We start from the raw sequence: 23,887 nt of genomic DNA on the forward strand, positions 1-23,887 counted from the left end.
AGAGCTGAGGTTTGTTGATTGGGCTCTCCTGAGGCATCCCGGTGATCTCTGGGGAAGGAAGGCAGGAGGGCTGGCCATGAGGGCTGGGCTCTTAGCTTTGCCCTGCTTGAGCGAAAGTATAAACTCTGTTATATGTTGGACTAAAAACTTTGGTAAAAACAAAACAAAACAAGAGTTCCACGGCAGAGGAAAGGATTGCCCACCACAAATTCTAGTTCAATCTTTTACAGTAGTCCGCAAAAGACAGCGGTGAACGTTCTGGCATATAAATCTTATAAAAGTCCCATCAGGTTCTAGCACCTCCTTGGGGTTAGGAGGCTAGCAGTTTCTTCGGTTGAATTGGAGCTTCTGCTAAGTTGCGGGAAGCTCTGTACTGCAACTCTAACACCACCTTTAACCTGGACCATAGGCAACATAACGATGAGTGGGCATCGCACAGGGGCAGTCCTGTTGCAGCTAGGTAGCCGGTCACCTAATACCTCAGCAGGAGCAGGCACAGCTGGCTTTCTGCAAGAGGACACAGGCTCAGAGAAGGGACATGTTTACCTAGGTTGCACAGCATTTTTGTTTTAGCTAACATAGTTCTCAGGATGCGACTTTTCTTGGCTGTGCTGGGTTCTCAGTAACCAAGGGTGATGGTCTGGACCATCAAGAACACTTCCAGTGCCTTGTACCTTGAGTCCACAGTGACCCCAGGCACAACAGCCAGGCCAGGTGAGAGGGGAAGCCCCTCCTGTTCAGAGCTCACATCCTGAATCTTAGTAATATGGGCTCCTCACTGCCGACCCTTGGCCTGAGCAAGCCTGGCTCCTGCTGTTGGCCCTGCCATGGTCCTCTGGCCTTAAAGGGAGTTTCACCTTCTCTAATTGACCCTTGGAGCTCCATCCCCGAGCCCACCAGGAGCTCACCCAGAGTTGCCTCATTAGGACAAAAGATACTCCTATCACCCAGGAAATTCCAAGGAATTTAGGAGCTCAGAGTCAGGAATGAGGGTCAAAGGCCAAGTATTAGAATAAAAGATGTTCCTAGTGCTCTTATCGCTTAGGAAAGAACAAAGGTGTCTTAGGAGCCCTGTGCCAAGAACGAGGGACAGAGACCAATATATATATTTTTTCTATTACCTTGCAGTGCCCCATTAAAAAAATTATTCTGTAGGACTGCTCCCTAGGGAGCCCTGTGGGGAGGAGAGGTGATGGACAGCAGGATTCAGCTATTTCCGGGTCCGCTGGGTCAACAACAGTCTTCACACCATCTGTCTTCAGCTGTTCAAGCTGCTATAACAACTTAACGTAGACTGGGTGAATTAAACACTATTTATGTGTCACGGTTCTGGAGGCTGACAAGTCCGAGATTAAGATGCCAACAGACCCCATGTCTGGTAAGAGCCTCCTCCTGGTTTGCATATGGACATCTCGTATCCTCACATGGCAGCGATCAGAGAGAGGGCTAGATCTCTCATCTCTTCTTAAAAGGATGCTAATCCTGTCACGGGGATTCCACGCTCAGGACCCACCCACTTCCAAAAGGGCCCACCTCCCAATACCATTACATTAGAGCTTCAACATACAGATTTCGGGTGGGCACAATCCCTAGCACCATTGAAATACTGCTTCCTAGACCTCAACAAAGTCTCATTATCTTTCTCGACATAACCTGCCAGGGCCCCGTCACCTGCAATAATTAGAGTAGTCCTGCAAGATAAAACCTGTAAGCCATTTAATAACAGACAGAACAAATCAGCATATTTTAAAAATAGATCTACATTTAACTTGTGTAGTGTGGTTTTTCTTACATAAGCCCAGTTTGGAAAACCAATTGTCGCCGCTCTGGCATGCATGTCGGTATGTGGACACTGCACGCGTGGGCTGAGGGGCTGCTCAGGCAAGAGGGGCTCCTGGTAGAAGGAATTGCCCTGGGTCAAAGCAGAACACTCACCGTGCAGTGAACCCTGACCTCCCGCTGCATGTGAGGTTCAGCCTCGGGGTCTCATTTCGCTGCTTCTAGAGCTAGAGCAATTGCCTCAGCTGGCGCTGGCTAAGGCTCATGACATACTTCAGAGCTGTAAGATTAGATATGGATTTGCATCCACGTTTAATTTGGTAATAGCGTCCACGTGGCCTTCGGGCAAATCACTTGACCTTCCTCGAGTTTCGGTTCCTCACTTGTAAGATGGGGATGAAAACTGACCTTCTGGTACAGGATGAAGATCCGATATGGGTATGGCGTGTGGTGTGCTGTTAAAATGCAGGGTGATGTGTAAGGCTTAAGATACAAACGCTATTTTAAGGAATGTGAAAGATTTCTCCTCCTAGGGATCCCTGGGTGGCGCAGTGGTTTGCCGCCTGCCTTTGGCCCAGGGCGCGATCCTGGGGACCCGGGATTGAGTCCCACGTCGGGCTCCCGGTGCATGGAGCCTGCTTCTCTCTCTGCCTGTGTCTCTGCCTCTCTCTCTCTCTCTCTCTCTCTGTGACTATCATAAATAAATAAAAATTAAAAAAGAAAGATTTCTCCTCCTTTAAGGAGAGTTCACAAAAATCCAGATTTATGAGACTGAACAACTAGAAATGTCTTAAAAGGGTTCTTCCCAAATCACCTTAAGATGGAACCCTCATATCACACATATTTTAGGAAAATGTCCATTGTGTATATCCATGTGTACTAAATGCTGCTCTTCTTTCTCTGCTCACTTAGGCCTGATGATTATTTCTTGCCCCTGTAACAGGCCAGGCCAGAGTTCAGGGGGTGGGCAGTTTTGCGTAGTTACTCAGGGATTTGGGCTCCCTCCAACTTTCGACTGCCAAAGCCTATGGTTCAGTTGTCACTGGCATCCAGCTAAGAAGGGGAAAGTGCCAGAACCTCGTGTGGCAGGTATTTCCCACTTCTGTTCACATCTCCTGGAGATGGATGCACAAGGATGCACCTGAGTGTAAGGGAGGCTGGAGGATGCAGTGCCAGCAACTCAAAGGAGGGGTTTTTGTGACCAAGTGGACAAGCCAGGACTGCAGCTCCTGACGACCATGTCTGATGCCCTTAAAAAGCCATCCCCTCCCCGATCCCAGCCACCATCATCTCTCATCTGGGCCCTTTTCGTTGGTCTCCTGGCTCCTACCCTCTCTACCGGCAGTTAGCAGGATCTTATTAAAACCTACGCCAAAACAAAAAACAAAACAAAACAAAAACCTATGCCAGGTCACATTGTGACCAGTAGCAAAAGCTCAAAAACCGTGAAGAACTGCCCACAGTCCCAGCGCCCAAAGAAACCCGGCACTGCCCCGTGTGGTCTCTCAGCCCTCGTCTAGGGGCGCACAGGTCCGGAGAGGGAAACCCACCCGGCATGGGAGCCCAAGCTGGATTCCACATTGGCTCCCCAAAGCAAGAAATGACAAAGGCTCGTTTCCAGGTCACACTTTTATTTTTACAGCAGCGGCCACACAGCCACAGGGATGTGAAGTGTTGTGGGCAGTGGGCACAGCTCCCGCAGCTGCAGGAGCCTGCTAGGGGACACTCAGGCCTCTTTCCTTGGTCCCCAAGGCCATGGGAAACATAAAAATCACACACCATGCACTGCCACACACATTCCCCCCGTCTCCTTCAGAAATAGCTAATTAAATTATGCAGCCAAAGAAACCGGCTACAATTCTGATTTTACAGAAAATCTTCATGCAGCCTAGAAACTTGGGGGCTCTGGAGGGGAAAAGCCTATTCTTTTATTTTCCACACACACACTAACCCCAGTGCCAAGTTTAACTCCACCTGAAACCACCACAGGGATGGACAGGGATGGGGCTGGCTACAGGAACAAGCCAGTAGTTGGGCCCACCCTGCTCGGCAGTCTGCCCCATTCCAGGACACGATGCAACTGGAGCAACCTGAGGCTGGTGTGATCCCGAGACCTTCCCTTCCAAGCCCCAGTTTCCGGGAGAGGTCTGGGAAGGGCACAATTTTGGTTTTTCTAGGACTAAGGGCAATAGAGGCTGCTAGCATCTGTGGCTGCCCTCCCACTAGTTTAAGGGTGGAGGCCCCTCTGGCGGAATGACGGGGCCCTATTTGCTGGGTGCTCCTGCTCGGGCCAACCACTCCTCTACAATAAGTAGGATCATCAGTTTAGCGTCGAGTGGGAAGTGCAGGAGCCCACCAGGAGGACTGATGCCAGAATTCACGTGCTCTGCAGACAAGCTGGAGAATGAGGTCTCTTTTTTTTTTTCTCATGCCCCCTCCAGAGGCCAAATGGGAGGGGAGGAGGGGGGAGGGGTGTTTCTTTGCCTTCTGAGCACCCAGCACTCACAGGACCACGCTAGGACACTTTGCAGTGTGTCGAGCCCACGGGGGGACAGCTGGGCATCCACCAGTGACAGCCTGGCTCCATCAGGTTTCTGGCAATCTGCAGTGACAGGATGGACGTGTCCCTGCAAGCCACTGGCACACTCCTCTCAAAGTGACATGAGGGCCAGCCTCGGGCCTTACTCAAGAGACAAGCCAAGTGTTTCGTCTGACCTTCCCCAGGTGCTGCAGGCCCGCAGCACAAGGGCCCCTGGGGAAGGTCTTGGTTGCAATGAACGGGTAGATGAGACGCTGCAGCTCAGAGGGCCAAATGACTCACCCAGGGCCACATGGCTTGCTGACAAGGCAGCAGGGCTGAAAGCCAGCTCCTGCCTCCTAGCGCAGTGCGCTCTCTCTCGCTTTCTTTCTCTCTTTCTCTCTCTCAGAATGTCACTCCTGGCACAGTTCACTTAATCCCAACTCCCTACACGACACACTTCCTCCTCAGATGCTGGGTCCTGAGCTGAGGCCGGGCCATTCTTCAGATGGAGTTGCATAAACAAACAAGCTTTAACAAGCTGGGAAGGACCTAGGAGACTCCCTTCCTTCTGGAAGGGAGATGGAGCTAATTTTCTCTGAGCTGAGGATTTGTAAGGCACTGAAATTAACTACAGCTGTGGGTGGGGTTGAACAAAGGGAGGGGGAGTGGTTGGAGAAATCAAGTTGTGGTCTTTCCTTTCGGCCCCCCAGTGAGAATCCACACCAAGCCTCCACCTTCCTGCTTGGTGGGCTCCACCACCCCAACCTCCCACTGCATGCCACAGAGGAGCACAGATGCACCTCCACTGTGATGAGGGGACCAGAAGAGGCACAAAGGGTCGCAGGGTTGGGGCGTAAGGATGGGGTATGTGCTCCGGACCCAAGCTCAGAGCAGGAGCCACTTCACCTGGGCTGGGACAGGAACCAGCCTTCAAATGTCTTCTCTGAGGGTGCGGCCCTCTCTGAGAGGTGGGTGATGGCTGGGGTGGGCTTGCAAGCCTGGGCAGGAAGGAGGAAGGGGCAGGGCGTCAATACCAAGGACAGCAGAGGGAACTTTGGACTGGGACCTGGCTTTGGCACAGCACGTCTCCGGCCTACCTGCCCCATCTGCTGCCCTCCCGAGACCCCAGGGATAGACAGGAGGTTTCCTTCCTTCTCTCTGTGAGGGGGCGCTTCTGGCAGACTGAATCAATGGCAATGCGACTCTGGGGCATCCCCTTCACCCTTCCAGCCAGACCTGGGCCAGGGTGACCTCACACAGAGCCCCCCCTGGACTCGGCACCAAATCCAAAGCTCTCCAGCCAGACACAGTGCTGAATGGGAAGCCACAGTGACCACAGTTACACTTCAGCGCCTGCAGGGAGACTGCCGCTGGACCTAGATGACAATGGTCTGCGTGCAGGCACTGTCACCCCCTTTCGACAGATGAAGAGCTGGGTTCAGAGGGGCTGAGGGACTTGTCCAGAGTCACACAGCTAATGAGTGGCTGAACTGGGAACTGGACTCAGGTATGTCTGACTCCAGAGCCCACGTCCTTGGTACTCCACTCGGTGGCTCCTGGGAGCCTGAGCGAGCCATCGGGGGCAGTCTGGGTGGGATTTCTGGAGGGGTTTCTTTCTGGAAGCATGGATCTGGGAGAGCAGCCAAGCTTGAGTGAAGAGAAGATGCCTCCTGGACCTGGGAACAGGGCCCACCCACATGTCTGTCTCTTTCAGGACAGGGCTGTGCTCAGTGCCTGGCGGCCTTGCAGATCTTGTCGTACACTTCGGGGAAGGCGTCCTGGCAGCCGAGCCGCTCCCGCAGCCTGTGATACAGGGAGCCATCGAACATCTCCCAGAACTCCTCCCGGCTCATGTAGCAGTCGGCGTATAGCATCTGGAACCTGCAAAGCACGAGGTGGGGAGGCTGCAGGGAGGGGAGAGGGACCCAGAGAGCCTGGCTGTCCCCGATGCACTGCACAGGTTGTAGCACCAGGAGCACTCGTGGAGGGTTTCTTGTTTACCCGAGCTGATGGGGTGAGGGGTGGGGTGGGCCGGGGCTGCTTGCCCCCATTTTGCTGATGGGGCCACTGGGCTGCCTTTATTTATTTATTTTTTTTAATTGACCACCCATATTTAAAGTGTACAACTTGGTAAGTTTGACATTTGTATACAAACTTGAAACCATCACCTACCTCGGTCCAGTCCGTGACCACACCCATCACCCCCAAAACTTTGACCATGGCCCTGTGTTGTCCATTGCCCTCCACCACCCCAAGCAGTGAAGTTTTCTGGATTCTGGACTTATATAAAGTACTCCTTTTTCCTGTGTTTTTTTTTTTTTTTTTTTTTTTTTCCCAATCAGCAGAACTATTTTAAGATGTGTTCATGTGTTCATGTTATATCTATCAAGTGTTGGTTCCAGGCTGGTTTCTGAGCGATGCTGTCCTGGGCCTCTATATGGCCTTTAGTCATGAATCCCTCCCTCCTTAGCCGAGCTCTTCCAACCCAGAGTGGTACCTCGGAACCTCTCTGGAACCACACCATCTATTTGCCCTGGGGAGAGGAGCAGGGTCACCCTAGGGCTCTGGCCTGAGCGCCTGGGGGATCCTGGTGTTGGTCATGGAAGGGGTGTTAGGAAGAGGGGTGAAAAATCGCACCTCCATACCTTTATAGGGAACTTTCCACATCAGAGGCTGCTGGGGCTGCACACTCCCTAGGCAAGCAACTGGTCGGGTTCCAGGGCTCGGCCACCCTGGCCCTTGCTGGACACCCCCTGCAGCTGTACCCTGGGGCTGGTGGCCTGAGGAAGCATGCCACACTCTGGGCCACTCACCCGTGCACGCTACGGACAAACTTCTCCAACTGCCGCATGCAGGACCTGGCTTCAAAGTGCTTCACGCGTGGCTCCCCATATGCTCCAATGTCCACATAGAGCTCTGCTTCATCTCCCTTGGGGTGCACCAGGCCCGGCTGGCTGGGCAGGATGAACGGGCACAGCCAGATGGGGTAGACCTGGGTGGACCAAGGAGAGGGGCGTTGGTGCTTTCTCCAACAGGTGACAGGCTCATGGCTGGCCCACTTCACTGCTACCCAGGGACCTCTCTCTGGCTGCCCACAGCCTCTCTCCTAATCCCCTAGGCTACGGCTGAGAGTGCCTCACACAAATGTGAACAGTTCACGGAATCACTCAGCAGCATCCCCTACGCCTTCTCTCCTATCAGGGCCTTTGCAGGGAGCAGGCCCATTTTACAGTTGGGAAAATGGAGGCCCGGGGGGGGGGGTCCCGTCCCCAGCTCACATGGATATCGTTGTGGAAGGTGTGCACTGCCTGCGACAGGCACTTCATGGGCACCAGCATGTCCTGTACCACGTGGTGCTGCTCGTACAGCTTGCGCAAGGTCTCGCCCTGGGTCAGCTTCAGGAGGGAGATCTTTGGAGGTACCATCCAACCAAACAGGTAGCGGAAGACGGGATTGTTGCCAAAAGGGATGATGTCCTGAAAGACAAAGGTTGGTGATGGAGACAGGGGGCCCCATGAGGGCTGGGTGACTCCCTGGACCAGAGGCCAGGTTCCCACTTGTGTTCCATGTAAGTATGACAGGACGTACTCCTCCTATCTGGAGGGGAATGGTGGTACCCAGGATTGGCCCAGTTGGTCTAGGTTTGAGTCTCAGCTCTGGCGTTTACCTGCTGTGATCACCTTGAGCCACTTACTGAACCCCTTTGAACTTAAGTTTCTGTATCTGTACAACAGGACTTGAGGAAATAATGAAATACCAACTTAGCCCAGGGCCTGGAGCAAAGTATAATTGTTGTTGTGGAGGTCAGAGTCCCTGGCACGTGAAGGCATTTCATAAACAGTTGAGAAATAATTGCTATTGAATCAAGAGCTAGATACTCAGAGAGCTTAAGCAATTTCCCTAAGGTCACATAGCCAGAGGCCACTCTCACTGGTGTCAGCAGGTCTGGTTCAAGGCCATCAAAGAGCCCACTGGTTCACAGGTGTCCTGAGAGGCCTCCTCTGACTCCAAGTTAAAATGTTCCCGCTCCTCGCCCCTCCACACACAAGAGCAAATTCTCCTTCACCTTTCAAGGCCAATCTTCACGGCTGACCTCCAACCTTAGTTGGAACAAGCAACTTCTCGCGCCTGTGGCCCTTCTGGGCCTGCCGGCCCCAACTCGGCCTTCCTAGAGGCCCTCCTGAGCAGAGGCTCTTCTTCCAAGCTCAAACTGCCCCAGGGGAGGAGCCCCCTCCCTCAGCACTGCTTCCCACAATACCCAGCACTGCCCACCGGCTCCTCCACAGCTCCCACCAGCCGGCAATGCTGCCCGACCCCACAGAGCAGAGTTGGGCCTCCCCTGCCCCATCACTATCTACCCCCTTGCTGAGCCCATCTTCCGAGTTTAAAGGAATATCCTTGGCTTTAAGAATGGGATGGCATCCTTGAAACCAAGGACATTCCTTTTTTTTTTTTTTTAAGATTTATTTCAGCAAGAGCATGCATGCATGTGCACAAGCTGGGCAGTGGGGGAGGGGGCGGGGGGTGGGTACAGTAGAGGAAGAAGGACAAGCAGCCTCTGCGCTGAGCTGGGAGCCCCAAGCAGGGCTCGATCCCATGACCCCGAGACCAAGACCCGAGCCGAAATCAAGGGTCAGATGCTCAACTGATTGAGTCACCCAGGTGCCCCCAAGGACATTTCTTTATTCATTAAACAATTGTGAGGTGCCTATGAGGTCATAGGAGGTAGGAGGGTCCATGCTGGGCTATGGGGATACTAAGAGAGCTGAGACAGTCCCAGTGTGGGAAGAGCTGGGCCCACCTCAGAGCAGGGGTCAGGGCTGGCTTCCCAAAGTAACCAGGGTGCTAAGCTTTGGAGGCCAAGTGACCTTCCCTCCGCTCCCCTGGAACCAGCTCTCTGATGGGCACTTCCTGCGAGGAAGGGACCCATCTGCCCTCTGCTCTGCTCTGCTGTTAGATCCTGGCACCAATATTCACGCTGGCACATCATGGGGGCCCGGTGTATAGCTTGGCTTTTACTGTTTCCTTGCTTGTTTTGGGAAAAGGCACACCCACCCACAGCAGAAATCCCAGTCATCCTAAGGTCAGGCCTCCTTTCACATCCTTCACCCCATTTCTCCCCTAGTCCTGACCTGACTTTTGTCCCCTCCCCAAAGGCAGCCATTGTTAGGAATGATTTGTGTCCCCTTCTAGAGACATTTGGTGTGCAGTCATGCAGATGGGCTTACAGAGCAACAGCTCATGAGTGGTGGCATGAACAGCCTCATGCTTCTCCCTGTCTCAGCACTCACATAGCCACCCCATGCTTGATTGTGGGTGCTAGCACTGTCCTGCAGGGACCCACAAACTATGGCTCCTGGGACAAATCTGGGCCACAAATGAAGCTTTACTGGGACACAGCCATGCCCATGCGTTTACATATTATCTATGACTGCTTTCAGGCTGTAAAGGGCAGAGGAGCCTCTAGAGAGGTCTCATGGTCTGCAAAACCCTAACTGTTATCTGGCCCTTTCTAGAGAATATGTGACAGTCACTGCCCTCCTGTGTGGATGGACCCTACTTTATTTAATTGTTTCTGTACTGATGAGCATTTAGATTATTTCCAGACTATTCCAGTGAATGTTCTTTCTACTTGTGTCTTTGCCCATCTACATGTTCATTTATTTGTAAGATAAATTCTAGAAGTGGAAAATTCTGGTTCGGACAGTGTGTGCATTTTACATTCTCCCAAACAACACCAGGGTGTGCTGTTTTCCCCGCACCCAGGTCAGTGTCATCAAACCCCTGCTTGGCTGCCATCCTGTGGGTGAAAAATGTGACTCCCGCAATTTTGTTTTCACCCGGCTTTAATTGAGACCCATCACCTCTTTAATGTTTAAAAGCCCCTAAAAACAGTTAATAGTTAGCCAGAAGTATCAGCTAGAACCATTCCTTTTCCAAAAGCTCAACCTCAGGAAAGTTCACGTTTTAAACAGTGAGCCCTGCCCTCCTCCTTTCGCACCCCATCTGCCCCGTTATTCATCCCTCTGCCTCTGAGCGACCCCAGGTCCTGTGTCCTTGACTTCACTCCCGGTCCTCTGCTCTCCACCTGCCCTCGCCTTTTACCCGTGTCCAGCCTGCTACTGGCCTGCTCTGCTCTGGTGGGCCCCATGACAGATCCGGGGAGCCTGGCCTGAGTCAGGACCCCAAGACCCAAAGGCAGGCCCCGTGGCAGCAGTATTCTAAGAAACAAATCACCAAGAACCCTATCTAACATCCCCTCCTGGTGCTACTTCTCTGTGCACTTATGCTGGCTGGGAATGAGGACATAAAAGGGAAGGGAGAGAGGAGGCTGCCCAGAGTCCTCCTTCTCTTCAGTACTTCCTTACTCGTCAGTAAGCTGTGCTGGAGTGTTGGTAGACCATGAATGTTACCAGACAGGGAGATAAATACAGTTGAGTTAGTTTGGTGCAGATTCTCCACTGGTCCATTAAGAATGAAATGCATACGTGTGAAGAGTTAAATGCTCTTATATTTTAGAGATGAACAGTAAATTCATTCCAATAATTTAAATTATTAATTTTTCTTTACTTAGAACATTCAATTGCAAGTTTAAGAGAGACCATGTAGCATCTTTGATGGTACTTTCCCTGCTTTTTGCACTGGGCAATCGTGCGGCTGGCCTTGGTGCCAAGTATTGCTGACTAACCAAGCTGGGTGAAGGAAGGCCTGGCCCAGAGGTGACAGGATGGGACTGGGAGGGTTGGCACCAGGCCGGGTCACCTGTGGTTGATTCAAGGGTGGATTCGGCAAGGAGGAACCTGGGCGGGAGCCTGCCTGTGGGAGGAGGAGTTCACCCCAGGGGAGGGGGAAAAGGCATGCACTTGACATTGTTTATTACCCCTTCTTTCTAGAAGTCTGGGCTTCTGCAGTTCCACTGCAGTGAATGCTGTGGGGCTCCACCCAGAGGCTCTGTGTGCAAATCTCAGTTGTAAAACACCCATCCTACCAGCTTCTTCCTTTAACTTCAGGCAGGATAGTCAGTGGATAATGGCATGAAGATACAAGACAAACCTCATTATGAATCCTAGCTCTGTGGTTTTTTTTTTTTTAAATCACATATTCTTACTCCTAAAACCAATACTACACTATATGCTATCTTGGGGGAAAAAAAAACCCCATAAATTCTTTGCAACTTGTTTCTTTAAAAAGTAGAGCTTGATATGTCTCCTCGTGAGTGTGGGCTGGATTTGCTCTAACAAACAGCATAGGGCAGGGCTGGTGGAGTGTGAGGAGACAGGCCCTGTGAAGCTTCGAGGCTCCTCCTCCGTCTCTCTCTCGGATGGCTCTCGCTGCCCTGTCATGAGGACACTCGAGCAGCCCCCGTGGCAGGGAGGCCTCTTGATAACAAGCATGTGAGGGAACCTTCTAGAAAACAGATCCTCCATCTCCGCAGAAGCCTCCAGATGACACCTGACTGCACCCCTGAGCCAAAGCCACCTGGATTAGTCACTCCCCAATCCCTGACTCTCCGAAAACTGTGATATAACAGAAAAAAATAATAATAAACTGTTGATTGTTTCAATCCTCTAAGTTTGGGAGAGCTTATTATGTGGCAAGAGATAAGTAATATACTCAATCTCTTCCTGAGTTGTGTTAAGCCTCAGTTTCCCTATCTGTAAAATGGAAAAGACACGAAGACCCATCCTCCTGGGGTTGTTAGGAAGGTTGAGATAGTGCGTGCATGGCTTTCGGCCTAGCAGCTAACACATAAGGAGCCATCACATAAGGAGCCATCAGGTAGTACCATCACCTCTCTGATGTTCCTTCCTCTGTGTCCTTTGCTAGTCCTCGTTCTTTCTTTTTTTTTTTTTTTAAATTGGAGTTCAATTTGCCAACATATAGCATAACACCCAGTGCTCATCCCATCAAGTGCCCCCCTCAGTGCCCGCCGCCCACCTCCCTTTCCACCACCCCTTGTTCGTTTCCCAGAGTTAGGAGTCTCTCATGTTCTGTCTCCCTTTCTGATATTTCCCCACTCATTTTTTCTACTTTCCCCTTTATTCCTTTTCACTATTTTTTATATTCCCCAAATAAATGAGACCATATAATGTTTGTCCTTCTCCGATTGGCTAGTCTTCTTTCTTTTCCTGTGTCTTCAATGTCCTTGCTTTTGACAAAAACACACATTTCCCACAAACCCCAGGTGCAAAGAGGGACTTGTGGTGTCTTCTGTATCTGGCAAAACAGAACGCTGCCTGAGGGAGCTCTAACGGGGGTGGGGGAACCCTGAACTCTCAGGTGTCAATGGGTCCTCCACTCCCCACAGCCCCATCACATTGGCCTGAGAGACGTAGCCCATGGTTAGAACTCACCACCTTCTCCTGGGAGGCCACCAGGTAGGGTTCCTTCATGTCCATCTCCCCTGTTGAACCCAGTCATCACGGCTTCTAGGTGCCCCATTACCTGCTACGGTGATGTGACATCTGACTCCACTTGTCCCTGTCCCCCCACCTCCCCAGCTCCTCTGTGTTCTCGTGGTCGGACATGAGCAAAGCTCCTCCACTCTCCTTCTCTTCTCTCGACACTGCCTCCCTCTCCTGGCTCACAGTTGGGGCCTCACTGGCTCCTGCAGTCCTCCTCAGTGGCATCACCTCCTCTCCCATGACCGTCTGGGGTTGACCGAGGTGAGGGGGGCTCCTCCTGCCACCTCATTACTGCTTCCAGATTGCTTTGCCTCTCCTCGGCAAACGTGAGGGGCACAGTATGTGCAAGGGGCACAGTATGACGAATGTCCTAAATACCACTGAATTATACACATTAAAATGGTTACTTTGGGATGCCTGGGTGGCTCAGTGGTTGAGCATCTGCCTTTGGCTCAGGTCGTGATCCCAGGGTCCTGGGATTGAGTCCCGCATTGGGCTCCCTATAGGGAGCCTGCTTCTACTTCTGCTTACGTCTCTGCCTCTCTCTGTGTTCTCTCATGAATAAATAAAATCTTAAAATAAAATAAAAAGATAAAAATAAAATAAAATGGTTATTTCTAGGTTCTATGACTCAGAAAAACAAGAACCCACGTCGCCTATCTGAGGACCATGTTCCAGCTCTTCCTCTGCCTGGACCACTGTCCCCCGAACTCTGCCCAGCTTGTCTTCCTGAGTTCCCACCCCTTGAGAGGCCTTCCCTGATGGCCCGCTTTAAGATGTCATGGCTCCTCACTCCTCAAATTCTCGCTCACCTTTCAAGGCCAATCTTGACGGTCACCTCTGACCTTAGGCAGAACAAGCCACCACCTCCCATTCCTGTGGCCCTTCACTGTGCCAGAGTCTGTTGGCTTGGCTAGGCTACCGTTCCTCAAGGGCAGAGCAGGTGTGTGTGCTCCCAAGTACCTGGCCCATGCCCCACTCCCTTGGCAGGGAGCAGATGCTCTGTGGCAGCTGCTGCTTTAAAGTGAAAGCACTCTGTTCCCCCAGAAGGAAAGGGCTGTGGGCGTGTCCAAGCAGGGGTTCCAGTTCCTTAGGACAAAGCCACCCTTGCCCTCCGAGAGAGAGACACAGTGTGGTAGGTACACTGCGAGCCACTCTGGTTCCCTGCCCAGCCGGCTGGGAAATCTGAGCCTCACCTGGAGCTCCCAGAAGATGCTGCGCGTGTGGCGGTGGTAGTAGTGTCTCAAGGGAATGTACTCCAGGCCTTCTTGGTTTGTCTTCAGGTAGTTCTCCACGTGCTTGAAGAACCAGGGCTTGTAGTAATTGCCGATGCTATTCAGCTGAAATGACAGAGGCCATTGTGTCAGCCCACAGATGAGGACCTAATACCACCGGGGCGTAACGGTGATACCCGGCTTCTGTTCGGCACCCCTGGCCTTTCCAAAGCTTTCACGTCTGCAACCACCGTTGAGACTCTTGAAAGCCCAGTGAGGCTGAGTGCAGCGGGCACAGTCCAGCAAGGCGAGGTTAAGTGGTGCGCCCGGGCCCGACCGCTAGCTCCCGACAGTCTAGAGAGCTCCCTCCTCCCTGACACAACTGAGGGGCAAATGTTTAAGGACACAGTGCCACGCGGGGTACTCCTTCCCTCCCTCCCTACCTTCCACTCGGCTGACCCCTTTCGCTGGGTCCCACGGCCAACAGCAGTAACGGACCATCGCACTTTCTCTGCCACCGAGACCAAGCCCCACAACCCCCTGGGAGCTGTGCTTCCCTCAGGCAGCCCCCATCAGTGCAGGAGGCTCAAAGAGTGAACCTAATACTTCTCTGGCACCAGGCCTCCAGCCTCCAATGCCTAAATCTTATACTGAGATAGTCTTTAGTCCTAGACGGTTAAGGACTTCACCTGCTGTGTGCCCTGGGATGACCGAGCCTCTCTGGGACACAGTGTCCTCACCTATCTTGGCGAGATGCTTTTGGAGAGAGGCAGGGCAGCAGCCTGGAAGGAGCACAGGCTCCGGGGCTGGGGGTCTGGCCCCACCAGCTCTGTGGCCTGGGGCAGGTCACTCTCTCAGCCTATTTCCTCACATATAAAATAGCAAAAGAAAAAAAACTATAGACTTTGTAGAAATCTAGTTTATCACTGCAGACACTCAGGCCCCGCATCAGACCACCTTCCGTAGGGGCAGGTGACTTCACACCCAGCTGGGGTGCAGCACAGGGTTGGGAGGAGCAGCGCGCAGTGGCCGAGTCGGAGAGGCAGATTGTTGCTGGGGCAACTGTCAGGCAGGTAAAGGCAGGAGCGGAGGCAAGATGAGCAAGCCCCAGGGTTGCTCATGGAGGAGAATCATCACCACATGCTCCCAGCAGGCATCCCTGGCACTTCATGTGCTTGTTCTGGATCCCTTCCATGACCTTGCGAGGCAGAGCTGTCCTCGCCTCACTGATGAGAAGATTGAGAAGCATCAAGGTCGAACAGAGTGCGTGAGACCACAAGGCCGGCAAGAGGCAGGGCAAGGACTCAAGTGTATCCCACGGTGCACAACGAGGCCAGGGCTGGGCAGCGGGGCACCTGAATGGTGTGCTCTGGAACGTGAGCATTATATAATGTGTGGAAACTTCAAATGCTGCAGGAATATGCAATCTGGCAAGAGACCCCTTGTAGCCTCACCCTCCAGAGGTAACTACTAACACCGATCTGTCCTTGTCAGGTTTTCTCTTCTGTGCATACACAGATTTATAAAGATGGGATCATCCTGTGCCCTATTTGCCGATTTGCTTGTTCTACTTTTAACACACGAGGCTGATCGTGGGCGGTCACTCTGAGCCTTGCTTTCAGTACTGGCAAAATGGAGCTATTCCCGGCCCTGGGGTCGCTGGGGAGACCAGACAAGCAAGGGAAGTACCCAGCATGGTGCCTGCCCACAGCGCAGAGTGGTCAGTTCCCAGCCCTGTCACGGCCCTCTGCCCCCTCACGAGCCCCTCCACCAGGATCCTTTGGCCCCCATCCCGGGCAGCAATACTCGCAGCCCACCCGAGTGTCCCCACTTGTGCAGCAGGGTACCACGGAGCCTGTTTGTCCCAGTCAGTTTTAGGGTGGCTAGCATGGCAGGGCAACGGACACCATAGTCTGGCCTCCGCGTGCTAGTACAGGGGACAGTGAAACCTAACAGGAACCAAGCAACCTGATCCAACCCCAGGGGGAGGCCTGGCCACACACCTGGCAGCGGCACCAGCTGTGTAATGGAATCGGGACTAGGGGCATACCTGGGTTCGGGCGTGCCCTGTGCTCATTGACTCATGAGGAACCTTCGTGTCAGACAAGCCCAGGATATGCTAAAGAACCCAGATCATGTGTCTCCCCCGGGGCACATGTCCACTGGGGCAGTCTGGCTGCCACATGACTACCAGTTCTAGCCCTTGCACTTTGAGAGCAAGCCACTCGTAGTTCTGGACCTCCCCTGGAAATTGGGATGGGCTGCCTCCCCACAGGGTCACAGCAAGCCTCTTCTGGGCCTGCAGAGGGCCCATCTCAGGGGCAGACAGGACAAATTCATGAGCAGTCCTCCCAACAGGAGCGTTTGGAAGAAATGCTCCTCAAATGAAATGTCCGTGTCTAATGGCATCTGCCACGACCTTCCCCAGCCCTGTTCCTGACGGTGTCAGGGTCTTGCTCATCAGGAGGCTTTGTTAAAGTCTGCAGCCTGGAGGGCCCAGCCCCCTCTCCCCCCACTGACACGAGGTAGACCCCCAGGTTAGACCTTGGTCTTCTAGGGCAATGAGGAAATTAATTACAGTGTTCCAACATTTTAAAAGTTGTCCAAAAAAAAAAAAAAAAAAAAAAGTTGTCCAAACTATGTTGCCCGATTATAACGTTAGGTGGCATCTTTTTTTTTTTTTTTTTAATATTTTACTTATTTATTCATGAGAGACAGAGAGAGAGAGGCAGGCAGAGACACAGGCAGAGGGAGAAGCAGGCTCCATGCAGGGAGCCCGACATGGGACTCGATCCTCCAGGATCACGCCCTGGACTGAAGGCGGTGCTAAACCACTGAGCCACCTGGGCTGCCCCTTGGGTGGCATCTAATGCAGCGTGCAGGTACCAGAAGAGCCAGTCCAGTAGGCGTGGTGATTGCCACGGCCCCTCCGTCAGCCTCTATGAAGGTAGAAAACATCTGCACTAGATGTCCCTGTCCGGTGACCAGGTGATAGGGGACCTGCACTCACGGGGCCTTAGACCAGGCCGGGCAGAGCCAGGGGCCTGGGGAGCCAGACGGCATGCTGGCTCTGTGTCCGGGTCCAGCGTTCCCACTCCTGCTCCAGGATCCCATCCTCCCGTGCCCACCAAGGTGGCCCCCGGGGAGGCGGCCACAATCAGTGTCAGGAGACACACTGGATTACAGGAGCTGCTACACAGGGGGACTAGGAGGCAGGGACCTGAACTCCCACCTGCCCCGTGCTAGCCCTGAGTGCTCACAGAAGTCTCTCCCCGCTCCCAGCCTTGTTTCCTTAGTTAGGGAGGGAACTGTACCAGGCGATTTTTAAGTCCTTTACAATTCTAAAATAGTTTAAGTATACAGGTAGAGATCAAGAGCCTTAAGAGTACTTTAAGATGTCTCTTTCAATTATAGCCAAAGATGTCCATGGCTACATTAACTAAAATAAGGAAAGACTGGGGTGCCAGGGTAGCTCAGTTGGTTGAGCATCCGACTCTTTGTTTTAGCTCAGGTCATGGTCTCAGGATCATGAGATCAAGCCCCATAACAGGCTCTGCATCAGGTGTAAGCCTGCTTAAGAGAAATTCTCTCTTTCCCTCTCCCTCTGACCTTCCTTTGCTGCTTGTGTGCTTGTGCCCTCTCTCTCAAAAAGGGAAAGACTGGAAGCAACTTGTATTTCCAACTATGGAGCCATGGTTTAGTAAATGATAGGGCATTTGCTCAATGCAGTGCTCTGCAGTCATTAAACAGCAATTCTGAAGGCCACATAACCACGTCAGGCAACACATAACACACTCAACCAGAAAATACAAATTTGAACGGTGATCACAGTTAAAAACAAACGGAAAAAGTGTACAGAGATGTTCAAACCGCAAAGGTGACCTGAGAACTGCAAAAGAAAACGAGATACTATTTTTAACTCTATCAGATTGGCAAAAATGAAGGAGTGATCATATCCAGTGTTGGCATGAATGTGGGAGACAGGCATTCTCACACACAGTCACCCGCCGGAAGCAGACAGACGCACCACTTTTCTGAAGGGCTGTCAGCATTTACTGTACTCCAATCCCTAAGACAGGAATTCCAATTTTTGGACTCAATCCTACAGAACTGCTTATACAAGAGGCCAAGGATGGATGTTAGAGAATCTTCGACACAATCTTACTGGTAAGAGCAAAACAACTGAAGCAAGATAAATGTTCGTCAGTAAGCAATTCCTTACACGCCATCATGGGAGAGCACAGCATGAAATGAGGGTATGTCTACACATGTGCACACACACCCTGAGGAATGCACAAGTGTTACAAGCAGTTACTCTGGGAGTGAGCCTGGGTGAAAGAGACCCACTTTAACTTTTCCTTTATATATTTCAACATTGTGACACTACTTTTATAATTTAAACACTTTAACCTATGCACTGAAAAGAGAGGAAATAAATATACCGAACTGTTAGCAAGAGCTGACTTCAGGGGACGCCTGGGTGGCTCAGTGGTTGAGCGTCTGCCTTTGGCTCAGGGCGTGATCCCGGGATCCTGGGATCGAGTTCTGCACTGGGCTCCCTGCAGGAAGCCTGCTTCTCCCTCTGCCTGTGTCTGTGCCTCTCTCTCCATGTCTCTCATGAATAAATAAAATCTTTAAGAAAAAAAAAAGCTGGCTTTGGGTCATGTTTATAGGTGGAGTCTTCTTTTCCTTTTACTCATTTATACTTTCCAAGTCTCTCATAAACACAAATCCTTCTACACGAGAGAAAAAGCTGCTATTAAAAATTACATACATTAAGGCAGTGTTAATCTAGATTCCGAGGCATCAAATCCATTATGCAAATCTTGGTTTTGTCATCTCTGGAAGTTTACATGACCTCTCAGGGCCTTAGTTCCCGCATCTATAAAATGGGGTTGCTGCAAGGATCAAAGCTTACATTGTCGAGAGGCATGCACGTATCTGCCAGGCGGTCAGGGCAGAGTGAATGAGGCTCCCCTCCTTCTCCAAGACAGCTCTGACTGTAGATCCTAGGGTCCCAACTCCGGGGAGGCTGACCGAGGCCATGGCCAGGGTCAGGGTGTGGGAACACGTGCAGCCCCAGCCCACCCAGGCCTTCCTCGTCCACAGGCCTTGGCCCTTGGCAGCTGACCCCTTAGCCTACCTTGCTGGGCTCTGCATCGTCCGTCATGACCCCCGTCATTATGACAGCCTCATCCAGGGAGTAGAGCAGTCCTTCCACAAAGTGGTTCTCCGGCTGCTGGGACTCACGGGTGAACTTGTCGCAGATAGCCTCCAGGCCCCGCACTGGCTCAAACCGCAGCTTGACGTACTTCTTGGCGGGGATGATGCGGATCTCGGCAGCCACCAGGAAGCCCAGGGTCCCACAGGACCATGGCACAGCGTAGAACAGGTCTGAGTTTTCCGACTAGGAGGCCAAGTCAACACATGCTTAGAGCCTGGACCACCACACCCCACAGTGTGGCACACAGTGAACAGGGGTGCAAAGAACCCAGGGCCTCAGCTTACCTCCTCCTCTATTCCTGTCTTGTTGTGTAAACCCTAACAAGGAACTTCAGCAACAGAACTTTCTGGGCCTGCTTTCCCTCTGCAGCTTCAGCATGACGTGTGAACTTATACTGCCCTCTGTCTCAGGGAGGCTCACAGAAGGCACCTGACTCCTGATTTTGGCTCAGGTCGTGCTTTGCACAGTGGCAGTATCATAGCCAATGAGGTTTATTCAGTTCAGGTCATGAGATCAAACCCCACATTGGGCTCTGCTCCATATAGGGTCTGCTTGGGATTCTCTCTCTCCTTCTCCTCTGCCCCTCCTGCTTGTGCTCTCTGTCTCTCTCAAATAAATAAACAAAATCTTATAAACAAAGTTTCAATCCTGTCCCACTCATCAGGGTAAATGCCTTAAATGTCTGCATCCCACTTTGGGCAGTAGAATTATCTTTTATTTTTCGAAAACAGCCCCTCTAGGCACTTTTAGTTACACCTTACAACATCTGGCATAGAGCTCTGTGGCTCAGACCTGACTTGCCCTTGAGAGAGGCAGAATGGTGTAATAAATGGCTACAAGCAGGAATCTGGGAGCCTGACAATTTGGGTTTGAATCCGAGCTGTGTGGGATTTCCTAGCTGTGTAATCTTGGGGCAGGTTTATTAAACCTCTCTGTGCTTTAGTTTCCTATCTATAAAACATGGATAATAATCATACCTCATGAAGTTATTGAAGGATTAAATTACTTAATATATACGAAGCATTTACAACATATCTGAGCCCCTATACGGGGTTATATCAATCTTTTTTAATATTATGGACACAGACCCAGACTGAATAGTTGTGTTTGAAATGAAGCACTACCAGGGTCCCTGCCTCCCCAGCCCCAGGATACTTGATGCCCAGGGATGTCCCCCATCTCTGAACTCACCGGTGTGCACCGCACAAAGCTGCCATCAGCTAGGACAAGCTCATAGGCAGTGCAGATGTGTTGGAACAGGCCGTATTTGTGGGATGATGACTCGATGCCTGTGCCCATGATCAAGCCCCCTGCAGAGACATGCATGTCAGCGAGGCAGAACTGTGGGGTGCAGGGCCAGGGGAGATGGGGTAAAGGGCACTTCACAGGAGCTGGGGTTGCTCACAGCCCAAAGGAGGTATGACATAGCTGGCCGCTTGGGGTAGATTTCCCACCTCTGTGGATCTGGAGAGCAAGAGAGGCTTGGACAGGAGTCTGAGGTCTTCTTCGAGGTAAGGGGGATGGGTAGGAGAGCCTGTCAGGGGTGAGGTAAGGGTTGGCTGGGTGGTAGGAAGCTATATCTTTGAGAACAGTTCCAGGAACTGGAGGTGCTTCCCCTGGAAAAGGAAAGGCTTTGGGGACCACGAATCCTGCGGAGGGAGACTAGACTTATTCTGTGTGTCCCTTGAGGCAAAACTAGAATAATGGACACGCATCATAGGGATGTAGGTTCACACCAAAGAGAAGGTGGGGCCTGATAACCTGAGCTGCCCGGGGATGGAAAGGCAGGCAGCCAATATCCTGCCTTCGAAACTGGATGAGCAGAGACAGTGACTTCTGTCACAGATAGAACAGTGGCATCCGTGGGTGGAACTCCACCTACAGGAGTGGACCGCAGGGCCACAGCTTGGACCCTTGGCCTGTCTTGAGTCCTCACCCACTGTGAGATCATCGAGCTCGGGCAACACAGGCAGGGTCCAGCCAATGGAGGTCAGCAGGGCAGTCACCTGACCCATGGTCACCAAGGGCTCCACACGGACGATCTATTGACACAAGAAGAGAGACCCTGATCACAAGGAAGTTGCCAGGGTTCCTGGTGGCTTCTTCACACAGTTGTCACCCCAAATTTTCCCACTTGACCACACAGGATTCCTACGTGCCCCTTGCAGCCTCTTGCTAGAACAGGATACTGTCTTTCATGATGGTAAATGGAATTTCTGGTGCTGGGTCTATTAGTGTTTGACTTTGTCCTTTCAAATATCTTTACACTTAATACTCAGTTTATTTCTCTTCTAGATGTTAGAAGAAATACTTATTTGGAAGAAACTGCATTTTTGAAGAAGACAAAAAACATCCATCCCACTTCATGTCATCCTAGCTCTCAGTGTTAGTACTGGAAGTCCTTACTTTTAGACTTTTTCCATCCATGCCTCACTTGCTATTTTGTTTGTTGTAATAAAACACACATATTCACAAATTCAAGCACACATGCATATTTTTCTGCTTTGCTTTTTAAATTTAACACTACGACCATCATCCCTTGCCATGAGATATTCTTGGAAAACACAACTTTTGATAGATACATCCATATGTCAAAATGTGGACTTCTGCTTCCAGCCAAGATGGAGCAACAGGGACCACGTTTACCCTGCTGCCCAAAAGCAAGAAACAGACAAAATACATGGAAACAAGAGTTTTCAGCATAGGAGATTATCAAGCAATGAAGTTAATGACTGCTAAGGGACAGGAAACAAACAAGGGGAGCTCTGTGAATGCCCAGGCTGATTCCCTGGAGTCAGGCAGTGCAGGGAAGGGAAAGGCAGGGGAGCCCAGTGGACTCTGTGCTGAGTGCCACAGAAGACCAGAGTGAATAGAGCTTGCAGGACAGAGCACTGGGAGAGGAGATAATTGCACAGAGAGAAGACTCTGAAGAACTGCAAAGGATGTCCACTGAGCGTTCAGCGGGGTACTGGTTAGTGCATATACATAAGGAAATCACCTGAGGCCAAGGCCAGAGAAAATGGAACCAGAATGGGTAATAAGTCACAGGACCAGGGTTCATCCAGGGAAAGAAGATCTGTTCTCATAAGCCAGACTGGAAAACCTCTTGGTTCACAAGGCAATGGGTATAGTGTGATCTTGCCTCAGCAGGAGGAATAACTACTCTTAGATTACATGCTGCTCTGGCCTCACCTGAAAAATCAAGACCCAATAGCATCAAACTATTTCTTGGTTACATGGCTATGGCCCAGAACAAATCTCAAGAAGATTTTAGGAATACAAAAAATATTCAGCACCCAACAAGGTAAAATTCACAATGTCTAGAATACAATCAAAGTTTACCAGGTATGCAAGGAGGCGGGAAGATTTGACTCATAACATGGAGGAAAGTCAATCTATCTGTTTTGATTAAATAGGCCCAGATTTGACAAAGATATTACAATCAGCAAACAAGAACATTAAAATAATTATTATAAACTAGTAGTTATACTACTATCTTCCCTACATTCAAAAAAGTTAAGTAGAGACATTAAAAAGATACTAAAAAGATCCTAAAGAAACTTCCATACATGAAAACAATATCTGAGATGAAAGACACACTGGCTAGAATTGACCATGCAGGAGGAAGAGCAATGCACTCTAGGATGCAGCAATCAAAACTCTCCCACATGAAACACACACAGAGAAAAAATGCTTACAATTTTTACAGTGTTTCAGTGAGCTGGGCTGTGGAACAATTTCAAAAGGTCTCATATACCTGCTATAGTACTCAAAGAGAGAGAGAGCAGGGAGCAGAAAAAATACTTAAAGAAATAATGACCCCATGTTTTCCAAATTTCACAAAAATTATAATGAATCCCAAGCACAAGGATTAGGAGGGAAAAAAAAGGGATCCCTGGGTGGCGCAGCGGTTTAGCGCCTGCCTTTGGCCCAGGGCGCGATCCTGGAGACCCGGGATCAAGTCCCACGTCAGGCTCCCGGTGCATGGAGTCTGCTTCTCCCTCTGCCTGTGTCTCTGCCTCTCTCTCTCTCTATCATAAATAAATAAATAAATAAATAAATAAATAAATAAATAAATAAATAAATAAATAAATAAATTCTTTAAAAAAAAGGAGGAAAAAAAGAACAATACTGAGGCACATCATACTAAAATTGCTCAAAATTATTGATAAAAATCTTAGAAGCAGCCAGAGAAAAAGAAGACATGTTACATACAAAAGAACAAAGATAAGGATGAAAGGTTTCTTGTTGGAAACAACACAGGAAAGAACACAGTGAAGCATCTTTATAAAGTACTGAGGGGGAAAAAAAAACTATCAACCTGGAATTTCATACCCAGTGAAAACAGCTTTCAAAAATGAAGGCAACCTTAAATGTGTTAGGATGGATCATCAAAAAGCAAACAAAACCTCAGAAAATAACAAGTGGAAGTAAAGATGTGGAGAAATTAAAATGCTTGTGTACTGTTGGTGGGAGGGTAAAATGGTATACTTGCTGTGGAAAACAGTATGGAAGATTCTCAAAGAAGATTAAACACAGAATTACCATATGATCAAGCAATTCCAGTTTGGGGTACATACCAGAAAGAATTGAAAGCAGGGATCGAAAAGGTATTCATACATTCATGTTCCTAGTGGCATTATTCACAATAACTAAAACATGAGAACAACCCAATGTCCACCAACAGGTGAATGGATGAGCAAAATGTACATATATACAGCGAAATATGGTTCTGCCTTAAAAA

The 23,887-nt window shown here is 50.6% G+C and overlaps 1 protein-coding gene across 1 annotated transcript in view; it reads right to left on the reverse strand.

Moving 5' to 3' along the window:
• Positions 1-3,390: 3,390 nt before the first annotated feature.
• DHCR24 (24-dehydrocholesterol reductase) overlaps positions 3,391-23,887 on the reverse strand; it is a 30,702-nt gene continuing 10,205 nt past the window's right edge. The window contains exons 3-9 of the mRNA XM_055305741.1: positions 21,080-21,185; positions 20,335-20,453; positions 19,063-19,326; positions 13,902-14,045; positions 7,579-7,776; positions 7,114-7,292; positions 3,391-6,181 (exon numbers count right to left, since the gene is read on the reverse strand). Of these exons, the coding sequence (XP_055161716.1) occupies positions 6,028-6,181; positions 7,114-7,292; positions 7,579-7,776; positions 13,902-14,045; positions 19,063-19,326; positions 20,335-20,453; positions 21,080-21,185 (1,164 nt within the window). The 3' untranslated portion in view covers positions 3,391-6,027. The remainder of the gene's footprint in view (positions 6,182-7,113; positions 7,293-7,578; positions 7,777-13,901; positions 14,046-19,062; positions 19,327-20,334; positions 20,454-21,079; positions 21,186-23,887) is intronic.

The sequence above is a fragment of the Nyctereutes procyonoides genome, unplaced genomic scaffold (genome assembly GCF_905146905.1).
Source record: "Nyctereutes procyonoides isolate TBG_1078 unplaced genomic scaffold, NYPRO_anot_genome, whole genome shotgun sequence".
Lineage (NCBI taxonomy): Eukaryota > Metazoa > Chordata > Mammalia > Carnivora > Canidae > Nyctereutes > Nyctereutes procyonoides.